Source organism: Lepisosteus oculatus, chromosome 13 (assembly GCF_040954835.1).
Source record: "Lepisosteus oculatus isolate fLepOcu1 chromosome 13, fLepOcu1.hap2, whole genome shotgun sequence".
Lineage (NCBI taxonomy): Eukaryota > Metazoa > Chordata > Actinopteri > Semionotiformes > Lepisosteidae > Lepisosteus > Lepisosteus oculatus.
Window position 1 is genome coordinate 23586587 of NC_090708.1, and position 26678 is coordinate 23613264.

The 26678-nt window shown below is 35.7% G+C and overlaps 1 protein-coding gene across 3 annotated transcripts in view; it reads left to right on the top strand.

The window, feature by feature from the left end:
- prkx (protein kinase X-linked) overlaps positions 1-7917 on the top strand; it is a 46835-nt gene extending 38918 nt beyond the window's left edge. For 2 of the 3 annotated variants that reach the window (XM_069197492.1, XM_015361780.2), the window contains 3 exons: positions 3680-3757; positions 4551-4704; positions 5821-7917. In XM_069197492.1, the coding sequence (XP_069053593.1) occupies positions 3680-3757; positions 4551-4676 (204 nt within the window). In that variant the 3' untranslated portion in view covers positions 4677-4704; positions 5821-7917. The remainder of the gene's footprint in view (positions 1-3679; positions 3758-4550; positions 4705-5820) is intronic. The other variant, XM_006637918.3, reaches the window with a different exon arrangement.
- The last annotated feature ends 18761 nt before the right edge of the window (positions 7918-26678 follow it).

Genomic DNA, 26678 nt, shown 5'->3' on the forward strand with positions numbered 1-26678 from the left:
GGTCATATGGAGAAGGACCATAAAGAAAATTGTGCACCTTCTTCAAGTAGGAAGAATCTCACAACTGCAAAGATAGCAGTATGAGCTGAAGATATTATGCAGGACTTTATTTTTTCACCCGTTTTCCAAAAACAAGGGAGGACATTTTGCACTATAGTCATTTCTACATCTAGCTTTGTTTAAGTGCTCACTCTTAAAGCACAGTGCAATTATGATTAAGCCTATAAGTAACACATGCTACTCATTTGCACAGATTACTTGCTTACAACTAATTAAAAAAACGTATTCTGATTCACTCATAAGTTAGCCCCAGGTGTGCATGTCGCATGCAATCATCCAGATGTTCCTTGATATCTTCTTGAACCATTTTCACCTTAAATTATATTCTGATTATATATATATAAATTTGGAATTCTGTATTAAAGGGTCTTGAAATGAGAAAATATCGAGTTTGTACAATGAAAACAATTTAGTTAATTTTATGTAGTGATAAGACTGCAATATAAAGCACATAATTAGATGCAGAGCTCTCCTCCACTTTAAGTACTAAGGCATGCAATTAGGAGTTAGCCAGGTCATACTTATAAATATTATGACAGCCATTTTGAGTCACCGTTGACCTTCATTATAAGCCATTTCACCTGCTGTTCAGTCATGTGTAAGAGGGGAATTCATAAACATACTCAAAATGTTATCTTTGTAGCTTCATGTTGTTGTTTAAAATTCTAATGTAGAAAACAGTTCCCAAAAAATAAAGTTGGAATGTTTTAATACAAAAAGTTCAAAGGTTGAACAGTATGGGACATTTGCAGAGGGGATGAGATTTTTCACTTGAATAGAATGTAGATGTTTTGGCTAAAAATGAAGGAAAAACTGGAGCCCTGTTTACACTGGGGAGAACAGTATTGGAACCTATTAAGGTGTATTTATATGTTTATATGTATCATACCCCTGTGGCACAAATCCAGACAATGGGATAGTCATAAAAAGAGATGGGTTATATTATTATCTTTATTACTGAAAATGAATGATAGTATTAATTTACTTGAAGGTGATATCCTACTTCTGTCTTACACAAAATAATCTATAACTGCAGTCAGCACCTCTTGTGTGAAAGCTATGAGCAACAGCAGGAATATGTGTTAGAGAGCATTTTTTTTTACTTGCGTGGTCTTGCTTTTTTTTTTTTGGCCTCAGAAAATAAATTGTTTTGTGAGACAACCACCACTGCTAGTCAGTGTCAAAACAAATCACAAAATGTCCATGCTAAATTCAGAATGGCCAGCATCCATTTTTCTGATCAGTGCTGAAATAGTAGAAAAGGTTTTAGGGCTTTTCATCTCAATCACCCCCTGTAGCTGACAGTAAGCAGGTGACACCTCTACCAGTTCCCTAGTTGCTTTGGATTGGTAAACAAATTGAGTTGTCTATATATTTTCTGGTAACTGTCTCATTCAGTGTGACGACTATTGGCAGCTTTGTTGTTTGGCAATTAAAGATGCCTCAAAAATAAGTAGTCATTCATTTAGCAGACATATCACAGCACAGTATTGTGACTCACAGTTGCTCAAACTAAGTGGGCTGTGTATAAAAGAGTCTTTTTGCACAGTTGTGTTGTGTGAAACCTATAGCACACTAAGGTTTCAGGAAAGACCGCCTGTTTCTTGTTAAGTGGCAGACTCAAGGACATTAACGGAGAACGAGGCACTCTGGAAAGCAATCGCTTTGGTCTGTGTGATACCGAGATGAAAAGAAATTGCTTGTTCTTTTTTTCCTTTATATCCCCTATCAGTATCCCCCTCTAACACTACTTCTAAATGTATTTGTAAATTTAGAATAAACTACAATCAGATCTACCAAATGGGCTAGATGGGCCAAATTGCTCCTCTTGTTTGTAATCATTCTTGCGTTTTTAACAACCTTCAGAGAAGATGTTTCTGTCTAAACAGAAAAAAGGTGAGGTGCACCTGCCAGGGTGCGTGAGAAGAAAAGAAAACAAGTTAAGTCAATATTTCAGCTCTCAATAATTGTTGCAACACAGGAACTCCACACTGACAGCTCCCATGCAACCAAAAGTCACATGTACTGCCCCCTTGTGGAGACAAGATCCCTGTTTTTACCTGATCTGAGCTGGTAGTCCCCTGGGCCTTGCACCAGTATAATAGGCTGTCCATCAATGTGGTGGTCCACCAACCCTTCTTCACTGCAACAAAAACTGACCTTGTCTCCCCCAGTGTTCTCTTCTGCCCTGCAAAAGCATGTCTTGCTGAGCTGTTGGTTGACTGCAATCCGAGTAAAGTTATTTGATTAAAATATTAAATGTTTTGATCTGTGGGAATATGTGGATTACTTATGTTGGTGTTAATTTTCATCGATGTTAGGGATCTTAGAGGCCGTCTTATTTAAATGTATAATTAAAACTTAAAGCCACGGCTGAGATTTGCTTTCAACACTTTGTAACCCTCTTGCAACTATGCACATATTTACGTGATCTTCTTTGTGAAAACAGGATATGAATCTCTCTCTTGTTTCTCCTACTTTTGACCTTGACGCTGTATTATCAAGAGATGAGATCCAAAAACAGTCAAATCTTGTTAAAAATAATCTCCAGTCAATTCCTTAGATGATTAATCAGTTATTAATCTCTTTATCTTAACAATTCTGCTTATTTAAACTGCCTGCTTACTCTTGTAGCAGAAGTTTTGATCTGTGATGAATGTAATGTACAGTATTTTTCATTCACATCTGCAGAATTGGACTGAAGTCTGAGAAAGCATTAGAATTCCTACAAAGGTCATGTCCTGGTGTGTATGTTAAAATGAAATTGACATCTTAAATGTCAAATATAAAAAATGAAATATCGTTAAAAGTAATAGGTTTTTAGAAATCTTTTTTAATGTATAAAAGTTAAAATAGCCTACGACTGCTCACGGTGAGTGATGTGTGTTGCTCTTGAAAGGTCTTGGTGACACAGCATGAAGAAGAGCAGGCACAGGAGGAAAGGGGAATATAAATGTGTAACCGTAGTTTTCAAAAATGAAAGTGACATTTGATAAAGCCCAGGCATAAAATGTTTTTTGTTTAAAAAAAGAAAAGATTAAGTAAACTGGAATTCTTTTTCCCTTGGCTGAATTGTACCTGTTCTTTTGATAGTGCCAAACAATAGCTTAAAAGTGCACCTTGGTACAAAAGCATTTCGGGGGGAAGTTGACTTGCATTGGTTCAGTATAAAACTTTAAGATATAGGGGGAGAAATCTTCTCTGATGTCCATCTGAGTCCATTATAAGAGCCAAAAGCACTAATGTGGGTCAGATTTAACTGGTTGACATTTTCCCTATCAGGATCTTTGCTTTTTGATTCACAATCTGATTATATTATTTCAAGGCTGTCTGTACTGCTGGATTTTCCTTACTGTTGTTCAAGATCAATGTATGAAATGCATCTATTTGTCTTAATTAAATAATACTTAATGCAATAATAGCATAATGCATTAAACAACAAAATTATTTGTATTCTATATGATCATAGAATTTCACAATTGCTTGGTAGGTCTTTCCAGGGCATTGCAACCAGTGATCCAACCTTGCCACTATAGCCTTAACCATCCTACAATAAAAGTGCAGTGGCTTTGATGCAATGTATATTGAAACAGTCTAACAAAAAACGTTCTCTTCTTAGAATGGAGCAGATGATGTGAAGAAACACAGATGGTTTAAGTCTATAGAGTGGGATGTTGTGCCTCAAAGAAAACTTAAGGTGAGACCTCTTTTTTCTGAAATTGTTTTCTGGCACGAATGTTTTTTTTGTGAAACGTTCATGCTCTGAGAGACAGTTAACTAGGAAAGAAACCCCTGCAACAATAATGTAACTGTGACCATAAAGGCTGTGCATTGATAGAAGAGTTTGAGGTAGATATAAAAAACAACATTATTAATAACACATTGGAGCTGCTACTAATTAGGGCTCATTGGTTTTTCATTTTTAATTCACGCTACTGTTGCTCAGTGTATTTTTGATGTTAGGAAAAAAAGGACCCTTTTTGTTTGGCAAGTGCAAGTCGTAAAATCTCCAGACGTTTCCAGATTCTGTGGACCTAAAGCGAAATGGTTTCAATCTGGACTTTTATGAATATACAGTAAACAGTATAGCAACTTTCACAGCTTCTGCATGAAGTACATGAATGTGCAGTACATGCATATTCAGAACTGTGTCCAAGATTATTAGTGTTAAAAGTGCACAACAAATGTTATGTTTCTAATCCTTAATTCGTATTTGGGTTCCATTCTTAATGGAGGACTATTGAGAATGATATGATTTTTTAGTTCAATGTCAAGTTTACCATAACACTACAGTAGACTCTTGTTCAATGTTCCTGTGTATTAGATAAACTAACACTGGAAAAAATGAATGCTTTATGTAATAAATAGGTTAACATGAACACAGCTTTCTAAACACACCTAATAATACTAATATACATATAGCATCACTAATCTGTTATGTCTTTTCAGCCATCGCTGAAAACCATCGCTAATCTGTTATGTCTTTTCAGCCACCAATAGTGCCCAAAGTATCTCATGATGGTGATACATCAAACTTTGAAGCCTATCCAGAGGATGAGTGGAAGAAAGAGCCACCTGTACCTCCTAAGGATCTAGAAATTTTTAAGAATTTCTGATCAAAACTACCAGGCAAGTGCCTGCCAGGTAAATATAGAACAGAGAGATGTATGTGATGGTTCTTGTAATAGCACTTTACTCAGAATAAAATAGTAAAATAAATGCTATCATTCATGCTTGGAAATCAACATGTGGTATTGACAAGTCAAAAAATGTACTTGCAGTGTCTGAGTTTGGCAGGCAACATTAGATCAGTCCCTAAATCTCTTGTGTTTCTGGAGCCAGTCTGGTTTATGTATTTTAGGTCATGCACATCTGCAAGTCAGAGTTAAGTGTTATGTTGTAACCCCACAGCGGGGGAGAATTTGGAATGTGGCCACACTTACAGTAGGTTTAATTGAAAAGCAGTTTTTCAGAGTTACAAAATTGTGAAGTTAAGAACACTGGCTTTCATTTGTGGATTTCTTAAATTGTATTCCTTTACTTAATGATAAAAGTACATCTGTAGCAGAGTTCCTCAGCATGTGGCCCTTCCCAGCAGCACTGCAATAGAAAATTACTTCACTCGGACAAAAAACGATTTTCTCTTCTTTAACTTTTATGGAGGACATGTGTAACATGCATTTTGTAATACAAGACCAAATAACATTTGTAATTTTTTTATAATGATTATCACTTGTTAAATAGCAGTGGTGAGAATAGTAGAATTAGTCAGTCCACTGTAACAGGTGGTGGTTCCTCAATGTGATCTGTTGTTCCAGAGTTTATTGAGAAATAGACTTATCATGTCTTAGTGTTTTATAAAATGTGTAGATTAAATGCAGTGCTGAGCTGCTACACAATAGAAATCTACTACCTGATAACTGTTGGATAAGAAAGTAAGGCTGAAAATGTTGAATTATAACTCACCAGTATCAGTCATTACATAACCATGTGATATGAACAGTCTCTTCCAGGCTTAGACCAGAAGCACCCTAAAGAAGTTACTTTGTAAATGAGTGATAAATATTTGTTTATACATTAACCCGCTAATTAGCAATAAGGCAAATCCCTTAAAACTTTGTTCAAATGTGCAGTAACTCCAAATAGTTTAGTTAATCTGCATGAGTGTACTGTTCATTAACTGTTGGTTCAAATGTGGTGCTGCATTTCAATCAGACAGCTCTATTTGTAGAATCTCACGACTTTCTCTTCATTTTACAGATGAAGAGTCTTTGACCTGAGGGAACAACCCCCCATTTCGAGAAGCTGCTCTTCAGTTCAACTGAGCTTCCTCATACTGTATATGCAACAATCAAAGGTCCTCCTTAAACCAGAACAACTGTAAAAATGTACAAAGACACAAACATCTTTATCAGGTTATTTTTTATTTTTTTAGGTATGAATGGTTTTAATTTTGATGAAAGTTGGAAATTAATACCTCTTTAAGTTGTAAATTTGCTGCTGCACATTGTTAGGATACAGAAGGAGGTATGCAAGCACAAGAATGGCTAATCTTTAGTTTTTATAGCACTTGGGTTGTGATTTTTTGTATTGTTCAATGATTATAATGCATATTAAGTATTGGACCTTTGGTAGACATAATTAACTGGGCTAAAGGGATCCAAAAGTGCTGTAATTGTGTGTTCAGTAAAAGATAGGCCTCATTTTTAATATTTCTTTATTTATCACGTTTGTAGCGTCAAGAACATCAGAAATTCTTATTTTACTTCATTCTCTAGACTGGCCCAAACCTACAGATACATGCATTGTTAAAAGCCTCATTTTGTGTCAAGTTGTATTGCTCACCAATTGTCATAGAGGGATGAAATTTTCTGGGCTGAATTAGATACTTCATTAGTCTTATTATTTAAAAAAAAATCAAGTTGTTTTGCCACTTCAGACAGAATCAAGAATTTGGAAATATGACTTCTAGGAGTATCCATGATTGCAGTCTGCATGCTTAAGTTACATATGATACACTAATAACAGTCTGGGAATATATTGAAATTCTGTACCTTAATTATAAATTCAGACACTGCTTTGGTTAAAATTTTAATTTGTCAGCCCTGGTAAATGCATATCAGTATGTTATCCTTTATTTATTCCAAAATGGAATTCTCAATCTATGAAGATGTGGGACAGTCTATATCGGTACTCGGTTTAGTGGTTTCAAAGAATCTGTAATCATTTAGCCAATGAGAATTGTTTTTCCAGATCCTGTGCTCTTAGGCCTTAATATGGTTGCTGTGGACCAGTTATAAGTATTTGGGTCCTTTAAGTGACAGGTGTTACTGATATATGAAAAAAGGAGAGAGAATTCCTTCAGGCAGCTCAACTATTATTAATAAAATAAGTGGAATGATATTTCTATTAGACTTCCAGTAATCATTTAAAAAGCTTTTAAATTTGTGTGATCTTAAACTGCTTTGGGCCTCCTTCCAAACAATTCAATTGAGGATGTGTGGGGCTGTGAAGGTTAATCATTTGATTTTGAAACACAGCACACTGCATATTTTAGTTTTATTTTATTTTTTTTGTTGATGTGAGTAATTGTGCAAGTTTCTGAAAATTTAAATACTTGATCCTGGGTACCCTGATTTACTCTGTTAAACCAATTTTCTATTTTCTTAATTTGTTGAAGTTATTTTTTTAAGCAAACACCAAACTTTGTTACAATAGCACTCTCTGTATCATAAAGTGGGCAGAGAATGTTTTTGATACACCCATTTTTTCAATGCCTTATTTTTTTATATTAATATTTTATTTAACTGCTTTTCTTACCTGTCTGAGTGTTTCTAAGTGTGAGTTAACAGTGTTAATTTGTAGTACTGTTTAAAATCCAACCATTTTATCTAACATGGGTAAAATGTCTAATGTGCTGGTTTGATTTCTTCTTAAAGTCATGTCTATATGTTTCTGTTCACTCTGTTTAAAACCAAAGCCAGCAACAAACTGCATGGTTAAAATTTAAATGACCTTTGACAGACTGGAGAAAAACTAGTAAGTAACATAGGTAGACACGAAATACAATAAACCACGTTTCCTAAAAACCTTACCTTGTTTTGATGTTAACTCCATAATATGTATTATTGACCTCTGTAGAATTTAATTGGTTTATTAGATGGGCACAGACAACATCATTACTAATGTGTATGTACCCTGTATTATCTCACCCAAATTTCAAGTGTGTTCTCTGATAGATTGACTGTTAGCAATGCTTGTATTATGAAAAAGAAAGCCTCTGCATTTTCCTTGATGTTTCCATCTTGGCATAAACCCACCAAAAGTCTTGTAAAATAAAATATTTCCAACACATTTTACAGTGAATCAGTTTCCCCTTATCTCCACTGTGCTGATTGTATTGTCATTTATATTGATACATTGATTCTCACTAATGCAGGGTTGCATTTCTCAAACAGTGTACAGTTATTGATATCTTAAGATTTTCGAGGATAGGGATGTTCTTGTGGTTGTTTGTGCCTTTGCTCTTCCAACAATGAAAAACCTGTACAGTAGATTGATAATTTGTGGCTATACAGTTTAACCAGGCAGCTTGATGCATTTCTGGATGAACTCAATCCTTCAAGCCACGCGCCAGTCTCCGAATCCCTACTTAATAGAGGCTAATAGCTGTCCTTTAGCATAATAGACCTCTGACAATCAGAGCTGCTATCAAGAAAGATTTGTTCGAAGTTATAGGCATGATAGGTCAGAGTTTAGAGTTCTCCTTAGAAATCATGAGCACTTTTCAGTCTCCTCAACTGAGTTAATTTACAATACATTTGCGATATGAATCCAGCAAAGTTTTTTTTTTCCTCCACACTTATATGTTCTACTACAAAATGCCACAAGCCTATGTGCTTAGAAAAACATGTGGCCAAGTGACCCATAAGCAAAATGAGTTAACAAGGTATAAAATTACCCCTCTTGCTTTTATCCAAAAGTATAATTAAAGGATAAAATGTTACCTTACTAAACCAATTTATGGAGCAATGCTCATAAATAGCATATGATAGCATATGAAAAAACATATAATATTCAGTCATGCTGAGAGAGCTATCTTGCTTATTTATGCACAGATAGATTTTCATACATTGTCAGCTACACCCTTGGAATAATATCTAACACAGACAACCATAACTGAATCTTTGAAAAGATCAATCTTATGATGCATTGTCACCACATTTTGGTTTTCATTTAAGTTTGCATTTTAACGATGATTAATAATACTCCTGGTTGTTTTATATATGCAGTTTGATCAACTGTTAAAAATAAAACATTCATGAAAAGTTATTTTTATCATTTTACTATTGATTCTACATAAATGTGACTTTTCTAACAATTGTTTTAATTCTTAGTAATCTTAGGAAAATGCTCTTACACTGTGCTTAAACATTTTTTGGTTTCCCCTAGTGGATGTGAAATAGAAAACTATATTTTGTCAAATTTGCCATGGCTATTTGAGAAAGACCAGCTACCTTTACCACTAGTGCAAATGTACATCAATTAAAAATCAGTGCTGGCTCAGGTCCAGGTATGATTTCCATGTCAGCTGCAGTAACAAGTAAATAGCACAGCACAGCTTTCCACGAGTTTTACTCCCAGTCCTCTCGCTCCCCTGTATGTTTGTGTTTTAACCTTATCCTTTCCATTTGTAGTTTCGCTTTCTCCAATTGGCATCAAGATATTGCAGTGCTTTCTACTTATTGTGGCGCTGTGATTGGGCTTTACACATTTCTGAAAGTCTGTCAATTATCAGCTAATCCTGAGCAAGTCCAGAACCATTGTTAATTGGAGAATGGAATTCTCTTTATTGAAAAAAAAATCACAGTGACATACTGCAGTGAAATTAAGAAATGCATTAACTTAACGGTTGGTTGTACTGTAAAAGGCTATTAGACTTTTTTATCAATGATTATTCTGTATCAAAATCTAAAAATCTTTTCAAACAGTTAAAATGAAGTTAAAAGTAATTGTTGTGTGTGTACTGTGGTTGTGATGTTTTGCTATGTGATACATACACTCCAGATTCCGATAAACTTTCATTATCACTGGAGTTTTCTTCTAAATGGCCCTTATTACAGAATGATCTAGTCAGGTGCCATATTGTTTTTCTTTAGTTTTTAAATTAACATGAACTTTGTACTTATTTTTTAAAACTTTAAAACTTTTTTGTCACATAATGCTTCCAATATATTTAGGAAAAAAGAAGGACCCTAAACCTTGAGGATACACTGTAAATACAGTACAGTATAAATGTGAGCTCAAGTCAGAAAATGTGATTACTATCTGCTTCAAAGATAGTCTTCTGATTAAGTTTTTGAAAAGACTAATAAAAACAGAACATCCACTCATACCTGTTACAGTACATTGTGTCAGTGCAACTGGTTAAAGCCAGAATATAGTTCAAAGGGTTTACAAACTATTGCCGATAACTATATATTCCACATGGCATCTCTGTACTGAGCAGATACTCTATTACTTAATGTCTGTGCATGTTTTTCTTGTCCAGCCAAACACTAGTGAGCAGGAAATTCTTGGATAAAGAGATCGTTTAACTCTCAGAGGTCCTTGAAGATTTGTGCTTCCTCCTTTCCCATAATAACTTCTGATTTAGGGATAGAGATGTTTCTAGATCTGACCTAATATATTAAGTTCATTGTGTGAAGATGTGGGTAAGCAGTTAAATAAGGATTTTGTTTTTTATTAGAACATTTTATACTCTATTTTGTCATGTGGTGTCATCTGGTCACCTATCTTTAGCTCATTTGAAACAACTTGGAAAGCAGATGGCTGACCTCAGTCTCTGTCCGTACCATTCCTGTTGTGTTCCTGTTAGAACCGACCCCATAATTTTTAAAGAGACAAACCGTTCAAAGCTGTGTGCGATATAAAAATATCTGCAAGAAAGTCCTAACATTTAATAAGGCCACCATGACATATTCATTTCCTAAGGGCTAGCTAGGTCTTTTTGTACCACCAAAAATAAAGCATTCATCAAAGTGATCTCAGACAGGAATTCTCTCTCAGGCACAATCTGCACGATTGCTGAATTGTGCCACACAAATGGAGTTCTCCTTCATGTTGCCAGCTAGCTGTAATTGACATTTGCATACAGTTTCAAGAAATCTTCTAAGGGACTGGAGAAATAGGTGTGATGCTTTAAAACCAAATTAAGGCTTGGCTGCTATAACATTTTTCTGGTTCTGAATATATTTAACAAGAAAAATATTACGAAGGTTTAAAACTTCTTAATTTCCCTTTAAACATCCACTGTTGTTCTCTGTTTTCTGGCATCAAACAGCTCCATGTAAACTAAACATGGACTCCTAAACTGAATACAGAATGTCTTTGTCATTTATTCCTTTGTCAACCCTTTTTTGTAGTTACAAAAAAGTAATTATTTTAAAATTAATCAAGAAAACTTGTAAGATTAACAGCTTTGTCATGCATCTTATTATACTTGGGCGGGGAAATATTATGTTTCTTTTACAAATCATAAAGATAAGATGTTAAGATAAAACCTCTGAATTGATGATTCTGAACATCTATGTTTTTTTCTTGAATGATTGTTTTTTTAGCTGAAATCCTGACTATGAAGTAGATTTTGTTTTTCATAGCTTTGGAAACCCAAGGGATGGTCTGTCACCTTAAATGATCTTAGCAGATTTCTCAGAAACCACAGCAATTTGCCACAGCTCTTTTGGGAGTTTTTAGATATCAGACTTTTAGCTCTTCCTTTGTGATGAAAGATATTCAAAAGCTTTTTATTCCATTTATCCCCTTTCAGTGCATGTTGTATTTTGCAGGTTTTATTACATTAGCTTAGTGACTGATATCCCTTCAAGGTGATTAAAAAAGAAAACAGTTGGTTTATGCATTTAGTTCCTATTACAGCAGCCAAGTATCATATTAAAGATAGTCCTGTCTTGCCATACCACAAAGTAATAGATATTTTAGAGTTTTCCTATTGATTTATACTACACTCTGTGTTGAATACACAGCATGCATAACACAGATGAAACTGCTTTACCATATATTGAACTAGATAACTAAAATGCAGCACCAGTACAAAACGTCTTCAGTATTGAGATGTTGCACATAGTTTTGAATGACTGGGAATTTGTCATTAAGGGCTTTTCTACCATTGGTATTAGACACTAAATGCACCTTTCCTGAGAACATATTTTTAAAAATACATTCTTAGTTTTAAAGCTTTTATCCTCCTTGAATTCAGAAAGTGAATATCAAAGAATAGTTACAGTCTGCAGACTTTTTTTTTAAGCTCAAGCTATACACCATTCAGAAATAAGAACCTGGAGGGAGTTACCAATCGTGAATAGGAGGGCAAAATGTGACTTACTGTACTGGTATGAACAATTAATTATTCTTCTCCAAAACAAAGAGTCTCTCCGAGATGTTTAAGGACACGTGTCTTGAACACATCTCTGTACTGTTTCAAAAGATGTCTGTGCAGAGTGATTTTGATATCAAGCTGACAAGTGTCTTGCATATCAGAAATTGATGCAAAGAAATTCAAAATGTTAAAACCCTGGAAAACATTTTGTTTCATACTAAGAAATAGTATGAAAAGGTGATTTTCAGGGAAGAACAGCTTCATCCAGTTATGGAAAACAAGAGTTTTAAAGAGAATGACAATACCCAGCAGAATCCCACCCACAGTCTGGATGACTTTGTACATAAGTGACAGCTGAAGAAACAGGACAAAGGATGTGAGCAGAATTATACATACAGTATGGACTGAAAATCCAGAAACATCCCAAGACCTTGTGGAGCTGGATTTCACTGGGAATATGTAAAATAACAGCAATAACATCAGGTTTACCAAGTCACTTTGTTGTAAAAAAGTGCCTGGAAGAGGTAAGACATAAGCCATAGATCCACATTCACTAAAATAACAGTTTTAATCACGGTTAGTGTCTAATAAAAGATGTTAATGCAAAAAGCTGTGAATTCCTTATACTCCATTAGATTACTGGACATGCAGAGAAACCAGTTATTTACGACATTGAATAATCATATTATATGAGCATGCAGTTATTTATATTCTAAATATAAATGTCTAGTAATTAAAACAGTGAGTGATGAAAATCTCTGCATTTTGTTCATGCTGAAAATGATACCTCTCCAACATGTTTCTGCAAAAACCTTATAAATTCTCTTAGATATCCGAGGCCAATAATGTATCGAGATTTGCTAAAACACACAAAATGCTATAGGCAAGATGTGATTATAAAAACACCTTTCAAAGGTCAGCAGCATGTTCAGGTTCCTTTGTTATTTTATGTAGTACTGTATGCTTGGCCAAGTCATATTTAAACCTTGACAGTGTTACCTCTTCAACAAAAGTTATTTCACTGTCAAAAGATCATTTGAAAAGCTTTCCTCTTAGACTGTAGACTGCAGCACCAGGAATTTCTTTCCTTTGATTATGTGGCCATGCTACAGTATTTGCAGTCTTTTCTTTTGGCTATTCAGTGAGTTAAACAAACTCAGCTTGCTTATATGCATTTCATGCAAAAAATGACAGGATGCAACTGCTACCCAATAAGAAACCAGAAGACATTCTGTGATTACAATTAATTTCCTGTGTTGCAGAAAGGTGCTTTTAACAACTGCTGCTGTCGAGTTAAAAATTTGTATGGGTTTGTTGGAGTTTGTGTCCAGAAAGTGCTTTCCTTGAACTGTTCCAGGTTCAGCAGTTTGTTTGTTTTTTAGTACAGTATGTCAGACACCATGCTGTAAGCTTATAGTGACTAATGGATTAAAATGTTAATGCAATTAAGACCTGGCATGGTGTAGGACTGGTGAAAAAAGTAGGGCCAGGCACATGATCTAGAAACTCTAGTCCCATTTGCTGGCAAGATGCTGTCCCAATGATTAAGTTTAATCATACTGGCACACTGGGTCATTGGAAGCAATTGCGAGGGCAAACTGCAAGCCATTTATTACATCATGGTGCTCTAACTTAAATCATATAAACCGAGATGTATTATTAATCTGTGGATCATTTAGAACTACCACTTCAGCAATATTTTAAATACAGGGTTTGTAATACTTAATAACCATTGAGGTTGCTTGAAAATATATCACAGACGGGCAAATGCATTAAATCCACTTCTGCCAAAGAAGATACTCTTCAGAGGAATTCATTATTTTGGAGCCAGAACATGAGTCTATTAAATTATGCCTTCGACGATTTACTGTCTCCATCCAAGTTGCCAAACAAAAATTTTAAAATGTTAAAGAGAAGTCTATTTTGTGGCAGATTTGTAAAGGACAATACTAAAAGTATTATATCAAGTCATATGCATTTGCTGATTTTATTAGTAATATGATTGTAATAGTATGCTGTACGTGCAGGCTCTTTTTGTATTGAAATTGGTTTGTTTTTGTTAATTCAAAATAAAATTTAACAGAAAAAAGGGTGTTTAAAAGCATTCAAAACTCTATTGAGGTAATGTACTGTATGCATTAGTTTTCTTCTTCCACAGTTCCACCTAACAACCTGGTTTAATGTATGAAGATTAATAAGGCACTAATTTTTGTGTCAGTTAAGAGCCAATACTGTTTAACCAAATCAAAGTTTTTTACTTCTCCGTTAAAAGTTAAAGTTAAACAACTTCTTTGTTAAAGTCACACATTTCTTTTGTCACCAGAATAAACCAAAAATGTGTTATATAAATATATTAATATTTTTTTTTTCCTTAGTAAGCCATTTAATGCTGTGACATTGGACAACAGTTCAATCAAATATAATTTTACTTATAAAAACTTTTACTTAAAAGCTAAAAATATCAATATATCGAAACATCAATTGTCTGCATCAGTTTACTGGAATTTTCTGTTGAGTGTAACAAGTATTTGAACACCCATCTATAAAGAGAAATTGCAGAGTTATTTTATAATTAAATAATTAATGAGAACTTGTGTTATACACTGGAACACAGACATTAAAGATGATATATATATTATACAGCTGTTAAAAACTGGCCTTCAAATGAAAAGATGGTCGTTTTTTTATTTTTATTAAAAAAACATAAATCTGCAAATATTACTTTAAAAATTATTATGAGAAAAATAAAAATAACAGACATATTAAAACTTCAGAAAGGCTGTAAATGAGGCCATTGGCTCCATCAAGCTTTTTGGTTGTTATGAGGTTCTTGATTTTCCACCTGATGTGTTCTGCCATGCAGTACTGTGCTCTGCAGGAGATTTACACCTCATCTGGTTGTTGTTAATATGCTTTGAGATATGAGTAATTGTTAGTAGTAAATTTTAACCACTGCCAAAAAATTACTTTATTAATCGTGGTCGAAAAGAGAGCTGCAGGGTCAAATCTGAAATAGGCACAGATAGCAAACAATCCAAGGGGCGAGACGAGAGCCGAAGTCCGAAGGCAAAAGGGTAAGAAATGTAGGCAGAGCAACAAGAAGTGAACTCAATACCGAGCAACGGGAAGTAGATTAGAATGGTATAAATAACCCGGCGTGCCACACGGTAGAGCAATTGCAGGTGTGTTAACTCGTACGGCAGCGCTTGTTAATAGTAATCCGCTGCTGGTACTGATTAGCTCGCTTACGCGTTGATCTCTGCTAGCTGGTGGTCATGACAGTACCCCCCCCTTCACGGGCGGCTCCCAACGCCCGAGACGGCCGATCAGGATAGTCCCTGTGAAAGTCGCTGATTGGTATAGGGTCCAAAATATCCTTCTCTGGAACCCAAGATCTCTCCTCGGCGCCAAAACTTTCCCAGTCGACTAGATACTGAAGGGTACCGCGGTTCCATCTGGAGTCGATGATCTTGTGGACCGTATAAGCCGGGCGCCCCTGAATGCAATGAGGAGGTGGCAGGCTACGTTGGGGAGCCGCAAGGGGCGAGCGGTAAAGGGGTTTCAGGAAGGAGACATGGAATGAGGGGTGGATTCTGAGGGTAGGGGGGAGAGCAAGGCGGAAAGGTAACCAGGGTGATCCGGGAGAGAATCCGGAAGGGGCCGATATACCTAGGCCCAAGCTTTTTGGAAGGCTGATGTAGAGGTAGGTTCCGTGTAGATAACCAAACAAACTGTCCTTTCCGAAAACGAGGGGCTGGTCTGCGGTGTCGGTTGGCAAATTTGTCGTGGCGCTGGGTTGACTTAATAAGAGCTGTCCTCGCCATTCTCCAGGTCCTTCGCAGTTTGGACATATATTGTTGCACTGACGGCACTGCCGTGTCTAGAGGTGTGACAGGGATGAGAGTGGGCTGATAACCTAATGAACAAAGGAAGGGAGAGAAACCTGTGGAGGAGGAGGTAAGAGAATTGTGGGCATATTCTGCCCAGGGAAGTAGTGATGACCAATCATCCTGTGAGCTGGAGGTAAAGGCTCTCAAAAAGGTCAGGAGGCTTTGGTTGGTCCTTTCCACCTGACCATTGACCTCAGGATGATAACCAGAAGTCAAAGATACATGGGTCCCTATGGTATATGGTATTATGGTAGAAATAACCCGGCATGCCGCACGGTAGAGCAATTGCAGGTGTGTTAACTCGTGCGGCGGCGCTTGTTAATAGTAATCCGCTGCTGGTACTGATTAGCTCGCTTACGCGTTGATCTCTGCTGGCTGGTGGTCGTGACATTACTGTTGTGGACCAAAGAGAGCACAAGTCTTCAGCTAAAAGTTATTGGTTTGCTTCTAATATTGGAGGAAGTATTCTTAGCAACATTATAACACATGACTCCCACTGTTAGCATTTTAAAAATATTACAAGGTTTTATTATTAGTCTACACTAGTTTTAGTTGAACTTTGGTGAAACATTGTGATTTTTTTTACTTTATTGCTTTGCTGTCCAGTTTTCCTGTCTCCTGTCAATATTCTCATTCAGTTCCCTATAAAATAGAAAATTTAGCTTTCAGAGAAAAATAAAATGTTATTGCACAGCAAAAAACTTTTGAACACATAAAGGTTTGCTTGCCACCTGTTTCCGATTATGACACATGATCGACAAAGAGTGAGATTGCTCCAGCATTCTGGCTCCCCTTACACTGGCCCACTGTTAAATTCACATTGAGTGGCAAATAAGAGTAAGAGGAATTACTGCAGCAAGACCATCTATTGAATATTTTTTTTCCAACAATCAGTTACTTTTAAATACATTTGGTGCAATATTTTACAAGAATCCTGCTACCCATTAGCTCTCATATGAAGCCAGCAATGTGTCAAGAAAATGGCATTTTGTCGTTGGCTACCCTTTGAAGCACACAAAGTCAACTTATCAGGCCAATTCAGAATCAGGCCTGTCAGGGGGGATCTGGTCAGACACTGCACAATCCAGTCCTAGTGAGCTCTGTTTGGTGCTGTAGCTTCGCTTCCTTGTTCTGACATCTTTGGGTTTTTAAATGCCAGGCTCCTGCTAAGATCATTCTTTAATCCTGTGTCTGGTTTGATCAACGACCATAATCTCCCTGGGGGTGATATTGAAGTTGCTTTTCTTCAACTTTCACCATGTTTCTGAAGCATTTATTCTGTTCTCCTTTGGTGTGAGTGCTTTGGATAACCTGGAGTAGAGATCCTTCTCTGGGAACCTGGGATCTGACATACAGATGACATGACCAAACCAATTTTCTCTAAAATTTACATTTTAGCACAGTGATTACATGCTATCGTTCTTTCATCAGAGCACTTCAGAACAGTTAAGCCTATAGAGTTATATCTAAATTCAGATTAACGTATGTATATACCGTACTTACATATTTGTTTCTGTTTTTCATTCTAGTTAAAAAGTTGTAGGAATTATAGAATGGCACCAGGGGAAGAGTAACTCCAGGCCGGTAAACAAAATAAACATACTCCCCTGGAGGTTTCAGGATGCGGCTGGGCCTTGGTTTTAATGGAAAATGTCATGTCTTTTAGTCTCTGGAAAATTTGTCTCAGTTTCCTATGAGTTATTTCCCTAGTGTAAGACTGCATAAACCTGTTCCAGACCAGAGGCAGATGCCCCAGGGGAATGTGTCAGAACAGGGTGCCTCTCAGAACTTCAGACCAGCTAAAACACTGCCCAATTCAGCTCTTGAAAAGTCTAATGCTTCTCTTTAATGGGTCTTCTGCCAGAGATCATACTGTATCTCTTCCTTTTCACCAGGAAACTGATAATAACAGTGATTCTAGGGATTGTTAACCTTCTTAACATTTCCAACATACACTGTTGGTTGCTGAAGATTTCGTAGAACATATCAATGTCAGGACTTAATAGGTAACATGTTAATGTAGGCCCTAGAATTCCTGTTTGAACTTCATTACATCTACTGTATGTTTTTGCATGCTCCAAGTGTATGCTAAGAACAACCGCTTAGGCAAACTTGAGTTAAATCCAGGGATAAAAACATTTTTTCTTTTTCACCTAAATGAATGCAAATTTCTTAAAAGCAGTTAATAATGACTTTGTGTAAGTTAGAAATCCCATTATTAAGACAAGACACTTTTCATTCAACCCTGTCTGTATTAATCTGTAGAGTTTGTGGTGAGTGTGTGACTGGAATCGTGATGTGGATCACAATGTGATTCAATAGTATAGTCAAAGTAAGAACTGGATTATTTGTGTTAATCCACTACCTAACAATCAGACGGGTTGCATGCTGCACTTTTAATATTAAATGTAGTCGGAAAATCTACCTATTAGTGAAGTGTTGTGTTTCTGTTCAAATAGAAAGAACATTTTAAATTTAATTAATTGAAATTGATAGACTTGCCTGATAAATTGTTCAAAAGGGCATTTTATTTATTAATATATGTATGTGTTTCTTTCATTAACCAGTTCTTATGTCCGTTTTAAATTTCATTATTTTTTTATTTATGATCACAACATGCATTATGTATGTGAGAAAAATAATCTAATTTTTTGGTTCTTACATTTTTTCCCCAAATCCACTTCATATTTTCCCCCTTGAGTCTTACCTTTTGGCACATGAATGTTCTCAAGGTTGCTGGTCAAAGTACTGGATAAAGGTCAGGTGGAATACAGCTGTACTTTTCTTATTTCTGTGTGAGGGATACGCAAGGTGTGCCATGTGACACTGCGCTTTTCAAGTTGGTGTTCAAAATGAAGCATTAGTTTGCTAAAGGAAGTGTATCTTTGGGAATGAAGATGTTCCTCCTTAATAACTTGGTCAAGACGGTTTCTGGTACATATTAAGCACAGCGTAACATCAGTTATAAACAGCAAAAAAATGGCTTTAGAAAATATTTAAGCAATTAAAAGTGCACAGATGTGAGTGTGTGCATGTGCCCTGTGGTGGGCTACTGTCATATCCGAGGTGTACCTCGCCTTGCACCCACTGCTTGCTGGGATAGCCCCTAGCTCCCCTGTGACTCTGAATTGGATAAAGCAGTTAGAAAATGGATGGGTAGATGGATGGAAGTGCACAGATTTCACACAGAGAAACATGACTTACTGTATGTAGAATTTAGACATTTGGATAGTCTTAGAATGGATAGTATTTTTGCATGGGAGGGTTCTTCTCTGTTGCCTTTTGTTTGGTGCTTCAGTGGAATCCCTATGTCTGTACTCAACATCTATTTTAAGCTACAGTATGTCAGTGCATTTACAGTACACTAAATGAAAGGACACCTCAATGGTTTCCAGAAGATGCTTTCTAACCATTAAGCACCCCTCGATTTAGCTTTAAGAGATGAGATAAGATCACTTTATCAGCCATATACAATTTCTTGCATTAGGAATTTGTCTTTTCACATACCCCAGCTTGCTCTCCATGAGGCACACAGTCACACAGACACTGAGAGAGAAGCTTGGGGTCAGAGCGGAGGGTTAGCCAGCCATTTATACGGCACCCCTGGAGCAGCTGGGGTTAAGGGCCTTGCTTATTCCACTGCTGGCTGAGGGATTTGAACCGGCAACCTTAGCCATACCATGCAAATGTAGTTAGCTGTTGTTGGCTGGTTTGCATTTTAAAATTGTAAGTTGCAAGGTGACAATAAGATTACTTAGTAAATTACTGAAATGGAAAGAATTATGTTTAAGAAAGAAAATGAACAATGAAAAACTCAATTCCCATCATTGTGCTATGCTACTGTATATATCAGTTTTACAATGGTAATTGTAAATCATATATATCTCTTTCAAACTTGGTTTTTAGTAAAAGTAGAAGATGCCGTTTAATTCATGAGAAGCCTATGGTTTATTTCCTCAATAGATAGATAAGACTTTATTGATCCCGACAGGAAATATATATACCTCACTAAGGTATATTTGACAACTATTGGAGAGAAATCTTTTCAATTAAAATAATGCAGAAATTCTAAAATACTGCTTGCCATGAAAGGTTTGAAAAATTAAGTCGCATCCTTTAGATTCAATGTCCTATCACAAATAAAATGTGATTTCCCAACAAAAGTATTTCCACTTGATTTTTTTCAACAGATTAAATTAAAACATGATCTACTGTAAAACCTTAGATATATACTGTATATTGTATGTTATTGTTTTGACAATACAGTATATGTATATGTTGACACCTGACACCTGTTGACATGTCCTCACACTTGAAGAAGGCTCCACAGCCAAAACGTGTTTTCTTTCTTCTTTTTTTTTGTTCCTATGTTATTTCTTGTTCCTATGTATATGTTGAGTTTGGTTTTTATGATAATACAGTATACAAAAATGTTGATGTTTATGAAATAAAGGTCCCTGGACAGGTTTCGGTAAATAACTGTATTATACTTATTTATGATTATACATTTTTGTATTATATACTCCAGATGTGGGTAATTGACCATTTTACAATGCTATATAAATTCTTGCAGTTATTTTGTGAGTTTAAAATCTAGGATTTTATAAATCATGTTTTTAACTCAGATATCACATTGCTTAAAATGCATATGACAGAGCTTCTTTATGATTTTGGCAAGTCTACTGAAATGTTTAAGACCATACCATTCTTTAAACTCTTATCACAACGTGTTGTCAGTTTTCTGAAATACAAAACACAACAGCTCATCAATAACACATTGGGTCATATTTGGGTTAACCTTATATTTTATGGAATGTGAAATTTTACTTTTCAGATTTTACACATTAAGCATGCAGTTGTAAATCCCAGAGGTTTCTTAATTTCAATCCAAAAGTTCTGTTATTGAGCATGTAGATGTCTAGCACAACTGTCTTTAATAATTGTCTCCAAATTATCCTCATTATAACTACATCACTTTTATATTCCAAATAGTATGGCATGAATAAGGTCATCTTTATCTACTGTATGTACTGTAGCTCCGTTTCATTTGAGCTTTATAGCGTTAAAAAGAGATTTAATAGAAATAATGGCAGAAATGTACTGTACAAAGCTGTATCTTGCACTATAGAAAGCAAAATACAAAAAAGACCAACAGTACGTTTTACAAATGTAAATTTGAGTTTAATAATGCAGAAATAAAACTGTGTTATAACTTCTTGGCCTTACAAGATGTGTATTTCTAGAACAACAGTTTTCTCATGTTTTCATCTTTGATTACAATTTGATTACAATTTGCACTAATACTGTATGTCAGTTTTGTAAAGCTGTTAAAAATGGATTTTAAAAAGTTAATTAACATTATTTAATCTTAATCATGTTGCAAAAAGATTTCTTAAATGTTTAACAGACCTTTGTCTTAACTTTGAAAAGAAAAAAATAATTATATAAAATATTTTTTATAAATTAGCTATTATGGAGAAATGCTGAATGAATGCATTCAAAGCAAAGGCTACAAGTGCTCCCAGTGTTAGTTCTCATCACCTCAGACTGAACTTGTTGTCTAACTTATGAATCATTGCATCGGCTTTGGTGTTCTTACAATGCTTATTGTAATGGTTCTTCATCCATTTAATAAGGAATGTTCTTGTTAATACAATCTCTTTTAACAAGAAACTAACAATATAAATTATTAATTGAATAACTTTTCTATAACTCTATAGAACTGACATTGAGAAACATTCTAATCATGGATTTCATCTGATCAATCTGATCTTTTCTTCATTTTTTAAACCTTTTTTGGGCTTCAAATTCTATCTCACAAGAAAACCTCCCTCATGTTCATTTTGAGCTTGAAGTATTACTGTATGTTTTTCCCATGAGGAACTCTTCACACTCAGCACATTACTGCAACTTAAACTTCTGCTAATATGATGACAAGTGTTCTTGTTCTTTCTGCTTTTGAGATCTGTACTTCACAAAGGTCATGATTCAGCTCAGATGTCTTGTCCAGATGAATTACCTTGTTGTGGTAACTGATCTTTAAGATTTTTATTAATGTTCAATTACTACATTTAATGGTAGGGTGTTCTCAATAAAAGTAACTTCAGGGAAACATTTGTTCCATTTAAATTCAGGCAATATCACCACTCCATAAATAATACAACATAGCTATTTACAGGATTTTCTAATACTAGCTATCATAAATTCTAGTAGTATTTAGTTCAGATGGAGCAATCACGATACAAAGGAACGGACAATCAAAACTCAGCCTAATGAAACCGCACTTAAAACCGGAATGCAAATGAGTGTAAGATCTTTGAGGAATTCATTATTTATTCTAATTTAATAATCAAAATAATTGGAATTACTGTTTTAGGTGGAAATTTATTGACCTTCTAAAAACCAAAAAACATTTAACTGTAATTTTATTGCAACCTTTTCTCATGAAAATCCACTCCCTTTGCAGACATTCACAGCTGCACATATTTAAGGCATTTGTCATTTCTCTGCCTGATATTGTTCATTCTGTCATAATAATCTCCCAGAGCAACATATACTCTACAGCATGTTGCAGTCAAGGTCTTCCTGCACTATTTCAATGGCTGTGCACACGGAAGTTTTGGAAAGAATGTTTCAGTTTAACAATTTTACAACCAATTGCTTTGCTGCCTCATTAAAGTACCTACTGTACATTAAACATTATAGTGTTTTTAATGCTTGTGTTTAGGATATACAGTACAGCAAGGTAGAATGTGTATTCTATCTAATATTATCTTGACAATCGTTTGTTAGGAGAAGGATTTGTTATTCAACATAAGAATGTGCCTAAATCAGACTAAGACTAATCTGCTCAACTAAGGCTGCAAAGTAGGTATATTGTAGCTGTAAAATCAGAGCTCTGGTGTTGACAGTGCTTAATTTGAATTAGAAATGTGTCAGTTTAAATGCTAATAAAAGGGAGATGTTTTATTAGGTGTCAAAACACATATTGAATTTAGGTTAATTATATCGGTCAGTGATTAATTTTAATAAGATTAGTCAGGTTACCCCATAATTCTGACTCTCATTTTATACCTTTCCAATCATTCCTATTGGCTATATTCTGGGAAATTTAGATTGTCTGAGAGATGGAGATATTTCACTTTTCAGGATATTCATCTTTGAAAAAGCGAGACTATCAAACTCCCTGGAGGGGAGCGAATACAGTATTTCTATGGTAATGAATGAGTGTAAATACAGAAGTCAATTGGATGTATTCTTCAGCTGAGTATAGGCTTGGAAGAAACACACTAAAGGCTTTTATAAATGTGACAGTTTAAGAAATTAGTGTCTTGAACTTTAACCCTACAGTGGTGTGCACAATTACCCTAGAAATATCACATCTATCTCAATGTTTTCTTTGAAGTCAGAGAAGTGGCACATGATGTCTTGTGATGGATAGGTCACACATGGAATACCTGACACTACCCCCAGTGACATTGAAGGCTTTCTACTTCAAACTAGACAGGCAGGATCTAGAAACATTACTATTAACATTACAGGGCACAGGAAGCTCTGATCTAACTACCAGACATTGCCTCATGACAGAATGATGCATTTAAATTTCCATTTGCTTTTCACAGACCTCCGCTTATCCCACACTGCAGTTCCCCTGTGTTACCTGATAGATCATTGGTGAGCCTGCTTTGTAATCCTTTTTTTTTTCTTTGACAGCATACAGTTCCCAATGACGGGCCAGGCAATTTGGCACTGCACTGTTAATTTCAGATTATCTGGGAAAGAAATACAGCCACTGTCTTGAAAACCAACATGCTCTGTTTCCTGATGTTTCTAATAGCATACAAAAAGAAAAGATAAAAACAAATCTTTAGAAAGAGATTTTTGCAGATCTGCACCATTTTCATACATTCATACTGGGTTTTGGTTCTTGATGAAATGCAAGCGAAGATAAAGTACTGTTTGGCCAGGTTAATAAAAAATCTCAGATTACTCACTTAGTGAGCTCAATGTTTTGGAACGTGCAAAGAGAAAACATATAAATTGAACATGAAAAGAAGCAGAAGCAGTATATACAGTAGAATTGTAATATAATGTAATGTAATTGTAGTTTTTGAATTTTTATAGCAGAATTCGCAAATTGAGGTGAATACTGCCAAAAACTAGAGGTGAGAAACACCTTCATCTCAGTTGTGGGAGTGCGGAAAGTTGCATACCGGTCTGCTTACCTCAGATTTATCTGCTGTCCTGGCTTTTGACGCCACTGCTGGATGAAGGCCTCAGCTTTTAAGATTGCTCTCTCGTGGTTTCCAGGAGGAAGAGGAAAGCTGATACGAGTGAAAATTTAATTTGGTGGAGTGTTTTTTTCAGATGCTCACAAAGGTTTTTACTGTTTTCCCAGATTGCTTTAAGACCTGGAAGTCTCTGTAACAGTAACATTATTAGATTTCCACATTACAGTGTCTATCCTCCAACTTGGTTTTTAATGTCTATGCTGAAGTAACACTCTCACAACTCCAAATATAAGTATATTGCTATTTTATGTCTTTCCTTTCAACCGACCTATGAAGTTACATATTATGTCAAACATAATGGGAATTTAATTTTAGTTTAAGTTTCCAATATTACTGTCATTACTACTATTACAAATTTATTTGTGTCATGCCTTTGTCTGAAGCAACCTACTTTTGCACTGATTTACAATAAGTAAACTAAGACTAAGTGAAAAAAGTCATTTTTCAAAGGTTTTCTTCAGAATGCACGATGCTCAAAGGAAACAGGTTCAAATCCTGTTTGTTCAACCAATAAAAATTGGGATAATCGGTTATTATTATAAATAGGCTCTTTTGTCAATCACTGCTATCAGTGATACCTGTTTTTTGTCTTCCGTAAGATTTGAAATATCAGATTTACTGTTTGCAAATTCCAAATCTGCATTGTTATAAACAGATGGGTGACCTAACAATGTACAGTAAACCCCAAGCGTTTATTTTCCCCTACATTGAGTTTAAGACTGTTGTGAAAACTCAAGCTAAATAATAATTGCCAGATTCACATTCCAATACTGTACATAAATGGGAAATTCTACATCCCATGTGTAGATGTACTGTAGCTCTACGTGATTATTATTTTGTCATACAAAATCTCCCAGCATAGTCGTTTCATTCTGGCTTTTGATGTTGGTCACTGTAAGAGTGTACCGAAGCAATAAAATTCAGTTTATGTTACCATCTGGTTCACCTCTGACACACCGCCATCCAGATGTGATTCGTATTTGAAAGTGAGAGGCACGTGCAGCTGTTCCGCCCGTGAGCAGAGCAGGCGTGCATCTGCACATTTCTTTGTTGATGTCACCTGTCTGGAAACATCAGAGAAAAGGGTTTCTTTGGACATGGCTCTGATGTGTTGTGTGTATATTTGCGCAAGTGTCAAAGGCCATTCAGGATTGATGGATTTGCCTCAAAAGAGCACATGCAGCATGTAAAACTTTAGCCATGAATTTGCATACTGAATAACACCCAGCTGAGATTTTAAGGCATTCTCTAAAAAACCCACAGTATATCATCCCGAACCACAAAAATCATCATTATTGATGTACTATCATACAGTATACTTTCTCATCCTTCAAAATCTATCATACCAACTTATCCACTGAAATTGAGGCACAAAGACTATTTGCAGAAGTACCCTAGCAGCAGACAATATACCTGCATATACACCTGCGCATGTACTGTACCTGGGCATACCTGTGCATCCAGGAACATTTTGCTATTGGTCCTTGCTATTACAGATGCACTGTGGGCGTGTCTGGAACCTACCAAGTACCAAGTGCAAGTCCAGATAGCTCAATGAGGTTGTCCGTTGTCTTGTAAGCACACTTACAGGAGTGTAGGTTCAAGTCAGTCGACTCAGGCATTGACTTTCTGAAATCTCCCTTAACAGAATGCCTTTGGAAATACAGTATATGACTAATGTGCTTCAGATGTGACAGGTGAGCCTCCTTCGTGCTTCTCCACAATGGAAATGAACAGTTTAGCAGCAATGTAGAGTCCTGCTCTGGTATCTAGGCCTGTAGCTGGAAGGTTGTGGATGGAGGCATTGCTCCTGTACCTCAGCAAGACCCTTGGCTCAGAGTGCTTCAGTGAAATGATTCTGAATAAAAGCATCAGCCAAATAAATTAATAACAGACCCCTGTCATCCTTCAGGCTCAATGTCTTTTGCAACCAGTCCTAACTGCAGCTAAAACAATTTTGAGGGAGATTAAGACACCCTCAGATCTCGCTTGGTCACAGAAAGTGGTTTTATGCACTGAAAAATGGTAAGGCTACATTTTTCTGGTGTGGAAACACTGACAGCATGGCAACTCACACATTATCTTATCTTAAAAAGTGTGTTTACAGTATTTGCCCCTTATTTCCTTTCTATAATTCTGGGATAATACTTTGTCTTCTTTTTTGTCATTGCCGTTGCAATTTGTTGTTATATTTTGGAAAATGAATCTGTGTTTTAGATCAGTAATATTTATTTGAACATAACTGTATTGTATACTGTCCAAGGACAGATCTGAGTACTGTGTTTCTTTATGTTTCTCTGTTTCTCCCTGTCAACCTTCAAAAGCACTGTAATAATTTTACTATTCAAAATGTAGGAAAATAAGAAGAATTAAGAAGAATGATGAGAACAGAATAAGAAATTGAGGAACTCCAGCACTTATCTGCCTTCGCATGTTGAATGTCTTCAAACTAAAAGATCAGTCAACACAAAGGATTTACCTGCAAATTTTTATCATCTTGCAAAGTATAGTTTACTACCAGCAAGAACATCTGCACACTTC